General features: G+C 45.8%; 1 protein-coding gene across 7 annotated transcripts in view; it reads left to right on the top strand.

The window, feature by feature from the left end:
• The window catches only part of Traf3ip1 (TRAF3 interacting protein 1), a 37,577-nt gene extending 19,879 nt beyond the window's left edge, over positions 1-17,698 (top strand). For 4 of the 7 annotated variants that reach the window (XM_076914764.1, XM_034521867.2, XM_076914763.1 and 1 more), the window contains 9 exons: positions 2,251-2,313; positions 4,458-4,478; positions 5,403-5,487; positions 5,880-5,963; positions 6,689-6,812; positions 7,013-7,049; positions 9,379-9,455; positions 14,321-14,544; positions 16,070-16,408. In XM_076914764.1, the coding sequence (XP_076770879.1) occupies positions 2,251-2,313; positions 4,458-4,478; positions 5,403-5,487; positions 5,880-5,963; positions 6,689-6,812; positions 7,013-7,049; positions 9,379-9,455; positions 14,321-14,544; positions 16,070-16,235 (881 nt within the window). In that variant the 3' untranslated portion in view covers positions 16,236-16,408. Of the gene's footprint in view, positions 1-2,250; positions 2,314-4,457; positions 4,479-5,402; positions 5,488-5,879; positions 5,964-6,688; positions 6,813-7,012; positions 7,050-9,378; positions 9,456-14,320; positions 14,545-16,069 lie in introns of all 7 variants that reach the window. The other 3 variants (XM_076914766.1, XM_034521868.2, XM_034521869.2) reach the window with 2 other exon arrangements.

Below are 17,698 nucleotides of genomic sequence, written 5' to 3'. Positions count from 1 at the left end.
CTGGCTGGCTAGTCTTACACATGTTGGCACTACTGTGGGTTTGCTAGAGGAGAGAGTGTGGGTGTGTTTCCATTTTACTTCAGGTGTGGTGAGCTCAACAGGAGTCCACCGTGTCTCCTCACCCATGAGCACCTGCTTCCTGTGCTGCACGGTAACAGGAACTTGAGCCATCATGTGTTCTGCGCTGGTCTGGAGTCGGACACTTCCTGGCTGTTCTGTGCATCAAGCCAGTGTTATATTTTGCTCACTTCTCCTCACTCCTTTTGTTTAGTTGCTGTTATCAAAAACACTGCGAAGTACAGCAGTGCGGTCCCCAGGGCCCCGGCCCTCTATGCTGCTTTACCTTAGCTGCGGGATTTTAAATGATTACAACATACAATAAAAACATCTGATAATTTTCTATAAACACTATAGCAGACAGCTTCCAAACCCAATACACAACACAGACATTCTCTAACATAGCCACAGTGGATGGAATTATTTTCTGTTTATTATTTGAAATCCAAGCTGTGTTCTAGTTATTTAAAAACTTTCCCACTGTTTGAAAATGTGGTTATGCAGTCAGATTTAACAGCGTCCCTGCCTTACTAGCTAACATCTGTGCGAAGCTCTAACACACCGCCAGCGTAGTAAAGACTGCTTCAGAATACAGGTAACTGTGGCTCAGGGGTGAAGCTGTGGAGGCCTGACTGGAAGTTCAGTCCTCAGGACCTATGCATAGGCACATAGCTGTCTCCACAGCGTTGTCTCTGACTTCCACATGCTTGCCCACACTCATGGATCACATCCCTTCACCCAGTAACAAATAAAACCAAAATAAAAATATAAAGAGGACGAGTAGAAGCCAGTCACCATGGAGAATGCTTGTCATCTCGTGGGGGTGGGGCAGGAGGATCCGGGTTCAAGGCCAACCTTGGCTGCATGTTGTGTTAGGGGCAACTTGGGCTACATCAAGCAAACTATGTCTTATAAACAAGACAAAATAATGCCCCCCAAACACCCCCCCAAAAACAAAAACAAAAGCAAATGAAACTCAACAGAACAAACCCAGCAGAGCTTGAGAAAGGTAAAATTGTTTGAAATATCTGAGATCAGAGGTGCATCTCAGAGGTAGGATGCTGGGCTAGTCGGTGCCATGCACCAGTCCCCCAAATCAATAAACTAATAAAGGCAGGCAGACAGACAGAACAGACAGTGCAGTGGCTTCCCACAGACAGACAATAGTGAGTTTGCATTTTTCAGGAGGGTGCTGGCTTTTGTAGAGCATAAATGCTTGCTTGGCACTTGCAAGGCCAGTGGGACAGCTTGGACTTGGCACAAGCTGACATTCCAGCACAGCATGTAGAAGATTCTCGTGCAGTGGCAGTGTGTAGCTGCTGAACCTGCTTGCTCCTAGATCTTAAGAGTTCCATGCTCATTCTTTGGCTGTGTTTTATAAAACATTGGCAGTGCTTAGTCACTTCATCAGGCTGTTAGGTCAGTATTTTTATAAATTGAAGGAGACTTTCTTGATTAAGCCACACACCACTCCTTTCTTTATGCAGCTCTTCCTAACTGGCACGGTCATTTCATAGTTAGTGGCAGGTTGGGGTGTCAACTATTTCTTTGAATGGTTTTAAGAGTTACATGGTTGGGTTTTCGGGAGGCAGACTGTGTTCTTCCCTGGGCCCTTGAGTGATGAGTCACTTTCAGAGTTGAGCCCACTGCCATGTGTGGCCTGCCCCGTGGGTACCTCTTTTTTCCTTTTGCTTTTAATATTGGAAGTACTGTATTTCCCACACATTATGAACTTTTTTCCAGTTTTGAGACTTGAGCATTACTAATCAGCAGAACGTGTTTGGGACTCTCTAATGTGTACCAAGTCAGAAGGATTTCCCTTTTTCTCTTTCCTTCCTGATGTGCCAGCTGTGTGAAGCTTAGCTTTCAGGCCTGGCTGGTGGGAGCTGGTATAAGTGGTTCTTGGAATGGGGATGTGGGGCCAGTCTGTTTGGCTGGGGAGTTCCCTGAGATCAGCTGGCCTGAGGTCCTGGCCAGGTTCCTGGTGCTCTCCTCCTGTACCAATCCCTGAGCTACACATTCTTAAAAGCTACCCTTGTCATCATCCTTGGCATGTGGCAGTGTGGGAGAACACAGGTGTGTAAGTGCTGGGCAGCCCTTTAGTCACAAGCCCTTCAGGGTGCAGTCTCAAGCCCAGCTTTGAACTCTGTGTCAGGATTGGAGAAGCCAATACTAACTGAACTAGTATTTCAGATGATAACTCAGCTAGTCTGTGGCGGGAGAGCGCTGAGCCAGAGCCAGCAGTAAAGCAGAAAGGTAAGAATGACCCCTTCACACCTCTTGGTGGGAGGGGACTGAACAGCCAGCTGCCAGGCACCCATGTTCTCTCAGGGTGCAGCCAGGGCTGAGTACCCTGATATGGCAAGGGACTCACTTCTGTCTTTCCCATAAAGACCATTGCTTGGGCCCTAGTGTGAAGGGGTGGCATTTGTGACCGACTGTAGGGGTGTCACAAATGATCTCTGAAATAGGTTCTAAGGCCACTGCTCAGAGCCCTGCAGGGCATCCTGCTCAGAGGACTTTAGACAGCCAAAAATGGCTGCTGCGTGATGTCTGTGGTGCCTCTGGTCTTTGGATGATCGTTTCTTCATCCTCTCTCACCTTACAAAGGACTGTGGTCGAACACCCTCAGGTGTTCCCAATGCCTGGGAGCCTTCTGCAGGCTGGCCTTGTGTTACTGGGTACAGCCAGGTGAGGGATGATGTTTGTCAACTAGTTTAAATACAGAGTATTTGAGAGTTCCTATGTGTCAGGACCAAGGCCCGGAATACATGGGAACGTAGGGTGGCAGGGGCTGCCTGTCCTGGAGGTGGTATAGGAGCTGAGGTGAGGCTGCAGACATGGAGAAAAACCATTAGACAGGAGTTGCTGGAGGAGAGGAGTGGAGAACTGAGGATGACCTGGGAAACAGGAGAGCCAGAAGCTTTCCCTATAGGAGGGTGTCCCCCATGCAGCTCATGGCTAGGAAGATGCGTCACGTTGGCTGGCATGGTGTAGTAGAAGCATGAAAATCAAGATGTGGGCAGGGGAGGGCAGAGAGTCCAGCCAGGTGCTTCAAGACTTCATGTGGTCATGGTAAGGAAGTTTCAGTGTTTCAGTGTGGAGCACTGGGAAAGGTGATGTTTATGCTAATGGTGATATAGATCGTGCTAGGTTTCAAAAGATCTGTGTTCATTTTGGCTTGAAGATCAGAACAGAGATGAGCAGATCTCAGCCTGGCCTATAGGAGACAGCAGGTCTATGGGCAAGCAAGGATCTGAGGATGCTACGTGCCCTCTTCTTGGATTGAGTGGAGTCTCTCATTCCTGTTGCCTACAGCACTATTCTGGGTCCCTACTGCAGTTTCATACTGACTTAGTGTCTATTCCCTGACCATTACCCTACTCTGTGTTGTGACATTGGGGTTTCCTGGTGCCTGCAGAGAAAGGATCCTTGATCATTTGTCTTTTCTGTGGCTTCAAGAACTCCTGCCTCCTGCAGAGTCCTCCGTCTAGGAGCTCTGCTGTGGTGCTCCTGAGAAGATGTCCTGTGGGAGTCTGCTCCTAGGGGCCAATACCCTGTGTCCTTATGGGAGGCAGGGTTGTTCTCCTATGTGGATGTGACTGCTCTCTCCAGCAAGGTGCCCCCACCCCTCACCATACTGGCCTTTTGTAAACGTGTTCCTGGATGTTAAGTGTGTCACAGGCATTATATTGTCTGGGAGTGCTAGGGTTGGAACCCAAGGGTCTTCTGGATGTTTGGCAGACTGTGCCACCCCCACATCCTCAGCCTGCAGCTTTGGTCTCAAATCCACTCTGTGGCACTTTTGACTGATTGGGCCTTGTTTTTGTTCAGAGTGCAGCACTTGAGGAGAAAGGACACTGGGTGAAGGTTCAGTCCAGGTTGTGGGAAGCTGGTGGATGTAGTGTCAGTTCTGGAGAGTGGACTGAGCATGCTGGTCCTGCTGACCCAGAGCTACCACACTAGCATGCTTTTTGACTTTTTTGAAGGCTTTGTGACTTCAGTATTTGCTTCACTTAGCTCTGTGGCATAGTCCTTCACAGTCTGTTACTTTTTTCTTTCTTTCTTTTGTTTTTGTTTTTATTTTTTGAGACAGGTTACTCTATGGGTAGCCTTAACTGTCAAAGATGAGCCTGCCTCTGCCTCCTGAGTGCTGGTGTGGGCCACCAGGGCCAGACCACGGTCTCGCTGTAATGTACAGTGTTTATGGTTCTGGTCGACCATAACAGACTGGTGGTGAGGTGCTAGAAACATGCCCAGAGGACCCCGGACCCCGGACCCCGGTGGCTGTATCTCCCTGATTGCTCCCTGGTGGCTGTATCTCCCTGATTGCTCCGTGGTCTCTGCTGTGACTCCTTTATGTAAAGGTTAATTTCCTGATACTCTCTCTTCTTTTCTAGGTGACTCCCCTAGTGATGCAGGTGAGAGCAGTTCTGACATGTGTGGTGTTGTCATGCATGTGCACATGTCAAACGGGGTCTCAGCTCTGTCCTACCTGATGCATCTATGTTAATTTTCTATGTTTTAAGTTTCAATCTTATATGTGGGTCACACACATTTCTGTGTTTGAATTTTGAAAAGGCCACATTTCAGAGTCCTTTCTATTTCCAATGTTCAAAATCTAGTTTATCTCTACTGTTTTCTGAAGTATAAATTTATTTTACTTTAAATAGTAGAATAAATTCTATTGTCTTAGAATTTTGATTTGTGACTTGCTGGCTTAGCCTTTTTATTAAAATAAAAAAAACAACAACAACCATGTTTTGGAAGTGTGATCCTGCACACTTCCAGTCTCAGCACGTGGTAGGTAGAGGCAGGGAGACCTCCGTGAGTGAGATCCAGGCCATTCAGGGCTATATAGCAAGACTTTGTCTTAAAATACAAACAAAATTATGATTGACTATAAAAAAATATCCAGCACCCAGCATAAGTGTAGCTAATTTAGAAATGGAGCCCAGCAGGACAAAGTGAAAGGCATTTGATGATCAAATGGATTTTATAACTGAAGCACTCACACTCCTGGGGCCCCCATGTGGGAGTGACTGAGGTCTGTCACTGCACTGTGTGGAGGAGTGCATGGGTGAGTGAGTGGGCTATAGCCTTTGAGTGAAGCTATGAGCACGAGTGTGCCCGTGTCCCCAAATGTCCACATTTAGATGTCTGACATCTGTCAGTTTTAACCCCATCAGTGATGGACGAAAAGAGTTCATTTACATTTTCAATCATTTGATTGATGCCTTTTCAAATATTTATATTTGAATTTGTTGTTATTTATATTTGAGTAAATTTATTTTTGTTACTATTGAATTCTTTTTGAATTGCTGATTGGATTGTCCCCTGTTCAGAAGGAGAAGCTGGGCCTACTGGCCAAGATAAGCCGGAGGTGACGGAGAATGCAGAAGTCCCCAGTGAGCTTCCCTCCAGCCTCAGGTATGTCCTCTGCTGGGGTTTGGGAGTATGATCATGCCTGGGACAAGCTGTGGGGTTTCCTGCCATAGCATCTACTGCCCAGTCAACACTTGTTGGGAATTATTTGTGTGAAGAAAGCGAAAACTACCTGTATAGTTTTCTTGTACCTGAGTTGGAGCATTGTACAATTTGGGGAAGTTTCTAGTAATGGGAAGGTGTGTTGTGCTCTGATGCATGACAGCTGTGCCCGGTTAGTGGCGCCGGTGTTCCTCTGCGGAGTGTCTGACTGTCATGCCGACAGTGGCGACAGTGGCGTGGGAGTGAACACTAGTGCTGGCCTGGCTGTTGGTCCTGTCCACTTTGAGATTTTTGTATGTTTCATAGTCTGTGTTTTCCTTCCAATGTTTCTGTAGAAGAATACCTCGGCCTGGGAGTGCACGGCCAGCACCTCCCAGGGTCAAACGACAAGAGAGCACAGAGACACTGGCGGGAGATAGGTGAGGCTGCCCAGCCAGGAGGTTCTGTAGTGTGTGGGCTGTGGGATGCCGGGGTCTTGGGCCTGTACTGAGAGACTTGGTAGGGTGTAGTACTCAGTGCTGGGAAAACTAGCTTTGAAGAAAGGTGTGGTTAGGTATGCCTTAAACCACAGAGCAGCATGCATTCCAGACTGGCAAAAGGGAGAAATATGTGTGTTCACGTATAGGATGCCTCAGAATGCATGGGCTGTGTTTTCTTGACCTCTAGATAGAAGACTTTCAAAGCATAAAAAGGAAAAGAGGTGAAGGTGTAATTGTACAAAAGTTAAACAACGGGTGCCCCAAAGCTGAAAACACTGCAGAGGTATTGGATATGGTAGCTGGGCCTAGAGGAGCTGCCTTGTGAAAGGAGGAGGTCCCAGGTCACATGGCCTACAGGGCCTACATGTGGCACCCTTGTTCTGTCTTAGAACCAATGCCAGTGAACAGGGTGGTCCCAAGGGCCTTTGTGGAGCAGAAGGGCCAGCAAGGCTGGGGTGGCCTGGAGCTCTCTGGGCAGCATGGAGTCTGCAGTGTGGGAGGTGACAGTCTCTCTGTTCCTACTGTTCCCTGAGATTTCCCTTCACCTGTCTGGGGCAATGGCAGTTCAGATCCTTTCTGAGAACTGTGGTGTTTCCAGATGCAAGGGGCTGATGACAACTGGTGGCTGATGGCTCATTTCTAATGTAAGGACTCTTGTTGCTTAGGTCGGGAAGTGGCAAAACTGTCTCCACTGTGATCATCGACTCCCAGAACTCTGACAATGAGGATGACGAGCAGTTTGTGGTGGAAGCTGCCCCTCAGCTGTCAGAAATCGCAGAAATTGAAATGGTTAGTTCCCCAGAGGGTCTTGTTCTTAGTAATATGTTCAAAAAATGAGGACTTCAGCTTTTCAGTGTATATAGATACAGTTTTTCTAATTTTTCAGTGAGCTGTCTAGTTTCTTTATGTTTTTGTTATTGATTTATTTGTTTAGAGGCAACGAAAGCATTGAAAGTTCAGCTTTCCTGATCTTTCTTGTTTCTGCTCAGGTGCCGTCAGGAGCCCTGGAAGATGAGGAGAAGCATGGTGAGTATGGACCGGCGCTCTTGTTCGTGTGTGTATGGGCTCTGTGAGTACTCTGAAGATGTAAGTGGCCGTCCTGTGCCTAGCTACACCAGCTGGATTCTAGGAGGGACACTGTTGCTGCCGCCATGTGGGCCTAGAGGAGCCACAGGACCTCAGATTAGATGGGCTCTTGTCATAGTGGCGTCATGTCTTGTCTGTCCAAGACATGGTGTATATACATGCCTGTATATACACATGAACACGAGAATAGGATTTGTTACGTAGCCGAGGCTGCCCAAAACTCTCCATCCTCCTGCTTCAGCTTCCTAAACACTAGAATTATAGGAATATGCCACATCCAGCTCAGTTTTGGTTTTTATTCATGTAAATATTCCTGTAGCTATAAGGTTAAGTGTACACAGCCAGCTACATTAAGAGGTGTACGTTTGCTCTGCTTTGTTTGGTTGTTTGAGGCAGGGTCCCATTGTGTGGCTCTGGCTGGCCTAGACTTCACTGTGGAGACCCCTTTTGACCATTCTCTTGCTCTGTCTTGTGAATGTTGAGATTATATGTGTACCCCACCCCACCCAGCGCTGGGGTATGAGACTTCTCCCTTGTTCTTTCTCCCTAAATTCTATATTCCTCTCTCTGATAGTGCAGGTGAAAGTATGAATAATGATTCCATTTAAGAAAATGTGTGTGGTTGGGGGTTGGGGATTTAGCTCAGTGGTAGAGTGCTTGCCTAGCAAGCACAAGGCCCTGGGTTCGGTCCTCAGCGCGGGGGAAAAAAATGTGTGTGTGTGAATTTGATAGTCTGCTGGCCTACATTCCAGCACAGAGGCAGTCTTGTCCCCTCTTCATAGTAGCATATTGCATACCATGTGACTATGTCATAATTCATCCATGCAGTCTCCCTGAGGCATGCTTGTGCCGAGGAAACTTTAAGTATAATATTTTATTCTTTTGAGATTTTCATGAAATATATTTTGATCATATTTATTCTCTCCTATTCCTCCTCCTTGCTCCTCTCAGATCCACCCAATTTCTCTTCACTTCCTTTCAATTTTGTGTTCTTCTTAAAAAACAAAAGACTTATCTACTTCAGTTGTGCTACCTGTATCCTCCTGGGTATAGGCTAGGGCCATCCACTGGGGCCTGATTCATCTAGCATAAGCCATCCTTTTAAGAAATGTGTTTGTCCTTCCCCCAGAGCCATCGACTGGTCACAGCTCCTTAGTTATGGGTGAGAGCTCATGAAAGAGGCAGCTCATGTTAGTGTCCTGCTGACTGACCGTCTGACACCGTCTCTCTACCCCTCACTATTGTCTTACAGTTGTTTTCACCCCTCTTCTCCTAATGATCCTTAGCCTTGGAGGGCAGGTGAGGGTGCAGTGTAGATGTCTCACTTGTGGCTGAGCTTCTGTTGACATTTTAGTTGTGAGTTTGTACATTAACCACTGTCCACTGAACAGAGACTCTTCACTGTTGCGATCTGAGGGCAGCACTAATCTGTGTATAGTGAGATACAAATTTAGTAGGTAGTTTGATGCTCTGTCCATTTAGTAGAATAGAAGTTAGCTCCTGGGGCTGGTGAGCTCCCCAAACATAAGTTTTGGGATCAGATGTACAGTACTATGTTTGACTTTTCTTCTCTGGAAAGGGTCTCAAATCAGAAAGTGGCCGATTGCCTGCATAACATTGGTGCCACTGTAGCACCCCTGGGTGCATCATGTCACACTGTTGATAACGCCACCCCTAACAGCCTACCTAGCATTGTAAAGCATTGTATTTTTATTTATTTATTTATTTATTTATTTATTTTGGTTTTTCGAGACAGGGTTTCTCTGTGTAGACTTGGCTGTCCTGGAACTCACTCTGTAGACCAGGCTGGCCTCGAACTCAGAAATCCACCTGCTTCTGCCTCCCAAGTGCTGGGATTAAAGGCATGCGCCACCACCGCCCGGCAGCATTGTATTTTTAAAAATATAATTTTTTTATAAGCTATTTACACCATGGAGATATTTAGTATTCTTGCCCAATCTAAAAGAGGCATCAGCACTGTAAAACCATTATAATTGCTCTGTGCTGTTCGTAGTTACATTTTGGGGTGTTAGTCCACATTTCTTCTTAGCAGAAAATCTGTTTATTTCTAAAACTCGTATCTGTGACACTGAGACAAGCCTCTGCCAGCAGCAGGTGGCACTATGGTTTGTCTTATCATCAAGAGGATTTTGATATAGAAAGGATGAGAATTCAGAATTTCTCTCATTTTGCGATGAGATCCAAGAATAATGAGTAGCTTCTTGGGGCAGATAATAAGCCTTAGCTGAAACCTACTGATTTCTAACAGGTGGGCTTGTGAAAAAGATCTTGGAGACGAAGAAGGATTATGAGAAATTGCAGCAGTCTCCCAAGGCTGGTGAGAAGGTAAGGAGAAGGCCTGACATGGTCGTTTGAAAAATCCTTTAGATGTTACAGTGTTAATTGATTTAAAATCAGTAATCTTGTTCAGGTGCTTCAGTGCCATTCCCCTTCATAGCTGAGGCATAGAGAGCTTACAGCTCTGTCTGTGGGTCCTGCTCCTGGCTACCCAGGTGATGTGTGGGCAGCGGCTGCTGCTATGCCTTCATTGCACAGCTTCCCTCTGGCCTGGCCTGCTCATTCTTCCTGACTGCTGTGCAGAGTGGGCAGGCTGACTGTTGACCCTGGGAGTTTGTAGGCCTGAATCTTATTGTGTGTCTTGCTCTTAGGGCTTTTCTTACTGGTGCATTAAAAAAAAAAAGAAAAAAACTGTTATGATGTAGGTCCTGTCTGCCGTCAGCCCCCAGCCAAATCAGAAGCAAACACATGAGGCCTCTACAAAAGAAGGGCTAAGTCGGACTCAGTAGGAGGATGGGGCATTGAAACACGGGGAATGAGTTCTGGTGGCTGTGGTGGTTCCAGTGAGAATGTCTCTTGTCAGATCTGACATTTGAGCACTTGGTCCTCAGTTGTTGGCACTGTTTAGGGGAGGTTTAGGAGGCCTGGGTTTGTCAGAGGAAGTATGTTATTGGAGCCAGGCATTGGGAGTTTAAAAGACTCACACCATTGGGAGTTTGCTGGTTTTGTTTTCTGCTTGGTGGTTCAAGATGCGAAGGCTGCTTCCTCCTCCTGCTGCCATGCCTTCACAACATCATGGGTGCTAACCCTGGACCTTTAAGCCCAAATGAATTCCCTTCCTGGGTCCTAGCGTTTTGTCACAGCAATGGAGAAGTGACTATTGGATGGTATGTTTGGGAGCAGTCGTTCCCTCCTCAGAGCGCATGGCTTTGAGCTTGCTGGTGTTTTTGCCTAGCAGCACCCTTTCCCTTTGTGCCTTGTCATTGGTTGTGCTTTCTAGGATACAATGTATATACTGCATACAATGTTTGTCTATATTAAGATTGCATACATGATATATATCTTGGGATCCAGCCTTGTATCTTATTCTGTAAATATCTTTGCCATCTGTCACTTGCCAGACTTTTTTTTTAATCCTAAGGAAGTCCTATTTTTAATTTTTAAAATTGTTTTAAAAACCCTCTTTTGTGATACAGACTTTAGCTCTTTCTGCACACAGCACGGTGTGTCTGATGTCAGTGGTACCTGCAGTAAGGCAGTCGTGTTGTTCTTTCTCATACCTGAAGCCTTCTGCTTCACCCTCAGGTGTCTGGTTGTGGGCACCGTTGTGTTTTTCCTTGCTTTAAGCAATTGCGTTTGTGTATGTCTAGAAATGCCATTCCAGCACTCTCCTTCCCTCTTCCCCCATTCTCTGTGCTGTCTTTGCTGTTCCTGAGTCTTGGGCTGATACATGCCACCCCGCAGGGAGATTGTATTTTCTACCTTTATTTCTTTTAAGTCTGAAAAGTCCGGTAGTTTAGCCAAGATCTCTGTGAATTGAAGCCCAGCTTCATCTAGAGAGTGAATTCTGGAGCAGCTAGGGCTACACAGTGAGACCTTGTTAAAAAAAATAACAAGCAAATAAACAACAACAACAACAAAATAAACAATACAAAACTAAGCGAAAGCCTCGTAATTTCCATTCAGATTGTATTAGTTTCCTTTGTTTATTTCTTTATTTCCTCTGTTACTTTCCACCTGCTGTATCTTCAAACGTCTCCTAATGACATACACAGTCTTCTCATGTTTTAATTTAGGCAAATAGTCTGCAGTGTGCCCTGTTTAACTGAGTTCCCAGTTAGAGGTATTTTGGTTTCTTCGTGATGGGGGTTGTTCCACAGTTTCTTACTTGGCCGCTAGGTGGCGTGGTGTCACCAGCCATGTCTCAACACTCAGGGAACACTCTAGAGCATGGTCTTTTCTGATGATGCTCAGTCCCAGACACAAATTGTTTTTTTGTTTTTGTTTTGTTCTTGTTGTTGGTTTTGTTTTTATTTTGTTTTGTTTTAGTTTGGTTTTGTCCTGGTTCATCTGTGGTTCTTATATTCTTTGAGTTGATTACTTAGGAACATTGTTTCCATTCACATTCCCTGGGGAGGAGGCAGAGGGGACATATTTATTGCTGTTTCTTCAATTACCTTAATAGCAATAATAATATAGTAGTAGTAGTTGTTGTTGTTGCGATTTGTTTCCTTCACAAAAGCTTAAAGAGGAGGTCTGTGAGTTTGAGGGAATTTGAGGTTGTTTTTTAAGGTGATAACTTTTTGTTCTTAAGTGCAGAACATGGCCATAGTGTGTGTGACCTGTGCATTCTTACCTTGTCAGCATGTTAATCAGGGGAAGGGGAATGGGCCTCAAATATAATGGATGTGCAGGGCTCAGGTGAGCACAGCTGCGTGGGTTGTATGTCTGAGGCTGGGAGAGCTGAATTGGTGCCTGTTGAAAGTAATACTGACATTGTTTCATTCACAAGTCGTAGTAGTTAAAAAGCAAGGTTGTGTGGGCAGGGGCTGGAGTGGATGGTACCTGTGTCTCTGAGAAGGACTGGCACAGAGGCTGCCTGTGAGATCCAGTTGCTGAAACAGGATCCCAGAGTGTGAGACTGGTCTGTGTGGTTTCAATGATGCAATGAAAGACTTCTACTTAAAAAATCATGACCAAATCCTCCTAAGCTGTGCTGGGTGCACTCCTGTTGTCCCAGCACTCAGGAGGTAGAAACAGAAGGATTGGGAGTTCAAGGTTACCCTTGGCTACATAAGCAAGTTTGAGGCCAGTTGAGACCCTATCTCAGAACAAAACAAAACATGGACCTACCAACCAAAGACTGACACGTGCTTTATACTCAGCCTTTGCCTTCTCATTGCATTATGGGAAATTGTCACTAAGGCCTTTATGCTCAAGTCTGAGCTGAGTGGCTTTTAAATGCAGATGTAACTAGTTTTATTTGATGCCTACATGCCTTCTGTTGCTGTTATTGGTCAGAAGCAAACCAAAGCCCTTATAGTGTTTGCTGTGTCCCACCTGTGACACTCCCTGCTTCCTGTCCCCTTCCCTCCCTGGGCTCGAGCAGTCTGTGGTGTGTTTGTTCTGGAGACCCTACAGACATTCCGCTCTCCCTCTGGAGCCCTGCTTCAGGGGAGATCTGCTCCTGCCCACTGTGCAGGCCCAAGTTTGCTATGTCGCCCCCACATCTTGGCAGTGTGTACCGTGCTTGGCACTCTGCTTTCTTCTAGGTATCGGTGCTGTGACTACATGTGGCAAACCCCACCTGCTTGTCTCCATTTCTAACTCTGGATAAGACACGACTATGCCTAGCTTTTCCATCTCTTAACAAAAGCATTTTATTTTGAGGTAATTGTGGATCCCTCTGAGCTGTGGAGAAGCACTGGAGATGTGCTTGAAACCCTTCCTAGCTTGCCTCTGGGGGTTACCTCTACACTAGAGTTGTTGACATTAGTATAGTTAAGATCCAGAATGTTCCTATCATCAGATCCTTCCCAGTTCCCCCTTTTAAACATAGCCTCTTCCTCCTACCTTTTGCTCCTGGTCATCACTAGTGTGCTACTTTCTTCTGTAATTCTGTCTTCTCAAGCTTGTGTATATAAGAGGACTTGTTTATGGCCTAGGAGGGCTGTTTTGATTGTGATCTGTAATTTCAATTGTGATTTGTAGTTCTCCAAGAGTTGTCCAGGTGATTCTGTGTTTGGTGCTGAGTAGTCTTCCATGGTGTACAGATACCTCAGTTTATTTGACATGTCTGGGTTAATTCTAGTTTGTGGCTGTTTTGATACCTTTTCCTTTATTTTTATTTGTATTGAGACAGATGTCAAGTGAGCCTCCAACTGGCTCTGAGCTGAGGGTAATCTTTAACTTCTGATCCTCCTGATTCTGCCTGCCAGGTGTTAGAGTTACAAAGCATATGCCACCATGTGTAGCTTGTAACTAGTTTGAGTAAAGTCTCAACAGTTATGTGTAGATTGTTGTGTGAATGTAAGTTCTAATTTTTTTTAAGGAAATGCTTGAATGCACATTTGCTGGATTGTGTGTGCATTAGTCAGTTTTCTGTCTCTGTGACAGAAAACCGAAGGAGAAAGCTTGAAGGGAAAAAGTTGTGTTTTGGCGTTTCCATCCGAGCTTAGTCAGCTCCATCACTCTGGGCCTTGGTGAGGACATGGTGGAGAGGGTGGACAGCAGAGCACAGCTGCTGACCCATGCAGCTGAGGGGCAGTGGTCAGGGGCCAGATGCATCCTCAGAGGCAGCTCCCAGGGACCGAGTGATGGAGCTTCCTCTCCAGTTCGGCCCACATTGTAAACAGTCCTTCGGCTGGGAAGTTCCGGAGGATGAAGTGAGAACCTGGTTACCCAGTCACCGAAGCCTTCAGCAGGTGTTTTTAGACTCCCCCTGTAGCACTGGGATCCTCTTTAAAGGCATCCTCAGACAGTCTTTAAAGATACCCCACACTGTCTCACCCGCAATTACTGTCGACCCAGTTTCTGCCTGGCACCAGTCATTGCCGTCTGAATTGTACTTAGGGCCGCCGGTGCTCTTGGACACACTTTTACACGCTCACTGCCGTCAGAATGTCACCTTCAGTGACGAGTCTCTGTGTCTCTTGTCCCTCTTCTGGTTTGTCTGCTTGCTACTACTGAGCTTTTGTGTTCTCTCTGAATTCTGTTTACTGCACATGTCTTTATGCAGTGTATGATTTGCCAATATTTCCTTTGTCATCTCAGCTCCTTTCGAAGGTCTCTGCAGTTAAGTAAACATTGTCATTTCTGATAACTTCGTTAAGTTTCCCTTCTGTGGGACCTGTTGGGGTGCTGTCTCTAACTTGTCTAGTTGGTCCTAAAGACATTCTCTTCCATATCCAAAGGAGAGGTCACTGATCTTTGAGTCAGCATGGAAGAAGGAGAAGGACATTGTTTCCAAGGAGATCGAGAAGCTCCGCGTGTCCATCCAGACCCTGTGTAAGAGTGCACTTCCCCTGGGAAAGATCATGGACTACATCCAGGAGGACGTGGATGCCATGCAGAATGAGCTGCAGCTGTGGCACAGTGAGAACAGGCAGCATGCTGAAGCCCTGAGCAAGGAGCAGAGGTGGGGGCTGCGGAAGGGGGTCTGGGGGTATGGGGCTTCAGAAAGGGAGGGGTGGGGGACCTGAATGAGATACTGACAAACTGTAACGGAAAGGAATAGAATAGACCCCGGAGACGGGATTATTAGAGCAGTACCGTGTGTTTGTAGAAGCATGTGACTTTTAATTTGTAGGCTTTTTTCTTCAGAACACGTGATTTGACTGAATGATACATCTGTAAGCCCGTGTTACAGAAAAGCTGAGTTATAGTTGGGTCTACTCTTTCCTTCCCTCTTCCCCCCTCCCTTCCTTTTGATGTTTTGTTTTTTGAGACAAGGTCTCCCAGTTTAGCCTGGCTAGCCTGGTATTGACTTTGTAGAGCAGGTTGGCCTTGACCTCAAGAGATCACCTGCCTGTGAGCAGTGCGATTAAAGGCATGCACCAGTGCACTCGGCTGAGATCGTACCCTTTGTTTTTCCAGTTTTTCAAAATAATTTTATAGTAGAATTAAATCCCTTTTCCTGTTACTCTTCCTTCAATCCCTCAAATTGATAGCATCTTTTTATTATCATTGTTACATACATGTACATGTATTTATGTGTATGCACAAATATATAAATGCACCTCCTAAGTCCGCTTTTGTTGTGAGTATATGGTTTTAGGACTGACCAATTTTTCATTGGATAACTAATTTGGGGGCTCTTTCTTACTAGTCTTTTATATTATAAAGGCCTGTACATTTTAAAATATGCCACATGATGGAATGTAAGAAATCACCAATAATATTGATGCTGATGCAGCATGTGCTGAGTTAGCCCAGAGACACCTCCCTTGTAAAACCTGATCCTGCTCTCATGCAGCAAAGTGTGTGTGTGTCGGGGTGGGAACTGGCTCTCTGTGTTGTAGTAATGGTCTATTTATAGGTTTTAAAAGCCAGAAGGGAGAGGTAATGTTTGACTCCACCATTTTGAAGTATATTCTGTGCTGGGTCCCGTGCTCAGCCCAGCAATGAAGAGGTCTCCCCTGTCCCTGCTGAACAAATGAGCCAGGACCTGGGCCAAGGGTGTCCGTCTAAGCCCTGTGAGCCTTATGCTGAGGAGGGTGTCTTCTGGCAAGGAGGTGCGGGTCCAGGCTCTATCCAGTGTCTGTGGGACCTTGGCAGTCTCTTTCCTTGCTGCTCCTGGGTCTCTTTTGTGTATGTACTTTAAGGACTTCAAGCCTGTCACTGAGGAGATACTAGCTCCTTTTCACTTTGCTTTTTAAGGTAAATCTCACATGGGCTAGGGATTCAGCTCTGGTAGAGTGCCTGCCTAGCATGTGAAGCCCTGGGTTCTGTCCCTGCTTCTGTAGGAAGTAAAGGAGTAAGTACCTCAGGCTGAATTGTACTCTAGACCTGCCAGCTGTGAGTCGTGCCTGTCGTACCATTCCTAGGGGGTCTGACACTTAAACCTTTCTCTTGGGATGAAGCCAGTCCTTTGCTGATGCTGGCTTTGGGCTGGAGTAAGAGGCACAGACAGAACTGATAAGACACTGGTTTTCTTCCCCCAGCATCACAGACAGTGCGGTGGAGCCCCTGAAGGCTGAGCTGTCTGAGCTAGAGCAACAGATCAGAGACCAGCAGGACAAGATCTGTGCAGTGAAGGCCAACATCCTGAAGAATGAGGAGAAGATCCAGAAAATGGTGCATAGTATCAACCTGTCATCACGAAGGTGAATGGCTGGGCCTGCAGAGATGGAGCCATCTTCCTTATGATGGACAAGGGGCAGAAACCGCCCCTCTAAGCCCCAGTCTGCTGAGAAAATGTGCCTGCTGTGCCCTGACCTAGCTGAGGGCAGAGCTTTCGGTTTAGGCACTAAACTTATTAAAAGGCTGTGTTTTCTTCCTTCCAGCGGCGGTACTTACTACTTATAAATAGCCTCCAGCTCGCCTTTGTGGGAGGGCTTATTTCTTTATTTTTATGGCAAATACGTTTTCTGCTGCAGCCTGTTTGACCCTGTACCCTAGTGTTCTGGCAGGTAAGTTGTCTCATCCTACTGGGAAAACAGCAGGCCTCTATTTATGCTCTCGAGTCTCCCAGGACTTCATTCTGGTACCAAGCAAAGGACAACTGTATATTTTTGGTGGGTATTTTATAAGTAGAATGAGGCCTGAGTGGTTAAATTGCCATTTTCATTTCTACCTAAAGGGTGTCTTGTCAGCCTTGTAAGGTGCCTGTCGCCTGGGCGGGGTTGCGGCTGTCTTACTGCACAGGCTTCTTTCTGCAGCCTCCAGCAGCCTCCGGCTTACTCCTGATGGATAAGCAGTCCCCCAGGCCTCCTTAAGAGGACATTGTCGAATGAAGGCATGTTCCAAGAGTGGGGAGTGAGGAGCGCTGAGAGGAAGAGAGTACACCAATTTACAATTTGTGTTTGTTTTCTTTTTTTTAAAGATCCTTTTATAAAAGTTGTTTTTTTTTAATGGTTTATATTCAGTTTTTCACCTGTAAATACTCATTAACGTCTTGAATTACTGTGTAAAGGACCTCACTGTGTTTGGAGATTTTCTTACTGGCATAAGGTCTGAGGTGGTCCTTACATTTTCTGGGTACTTATTATGCACACCACGTCGAACCCTGGCACGTGTGAAGACTGCCTTAGCACGTTTTTGTGCCTAAATGCTTAGGATATGTGGCACAGCCAGGGTTTCTCAGTTGAAGGTAGCAACCCAGTTCTCAGCTGGGAGCCTGGACAGTGTGGAGGTGCCCTTCAGCCCCTTAGTCTCTCCTGTCTGAAGCATACCACACCACCCTGCCAAAGAGATGTTTCCAAATAGTTTAGGGGGAGGGAAGGATCGCACATACCACACCACCCTGCCAAAGAGATGTTTCCAAATAGTTTAGGGGGAGGGAAGGATCGCTTGCCAACCAGCCTTTTGTATGTTCATAATCTCTTTTCTACTAAATTAAATGATTTAGCCATAACCCTAAGTGGATCCCATATATACCAAGTTAATATATATACACATATGTATATATATCCTTTTATGAATTTGTATATATGAATAGAATTTTTATGTTGAGAAAATTACATACATTGTATGTAAAATTTTATATGCTGTAGTCTATCAGATTGTATCATAAAGTTTTATTTTTCTTTTATACATAAATCATTAAAATAATCACCTATTTTTTCCTATAA

This window comes from Arvicanthis niloticus, chromosome 17, assembly GCF_011762505.2.
Source record: "Arvicanthis niloticus isolate mArvNil1 chromosome 17, mArvNil1.pat.X, whole genome shotgun sequence".
Classification (NCBI taxonomy): Eukaryota; Metazoa; Chordata; class Mammalia; order Rodentia; family Muridae; genus Arvicanthis; species Arvicanthis niloticus.
This window is presented reverse-complemented; position numbering and strand designations above follow the sequence as displayed.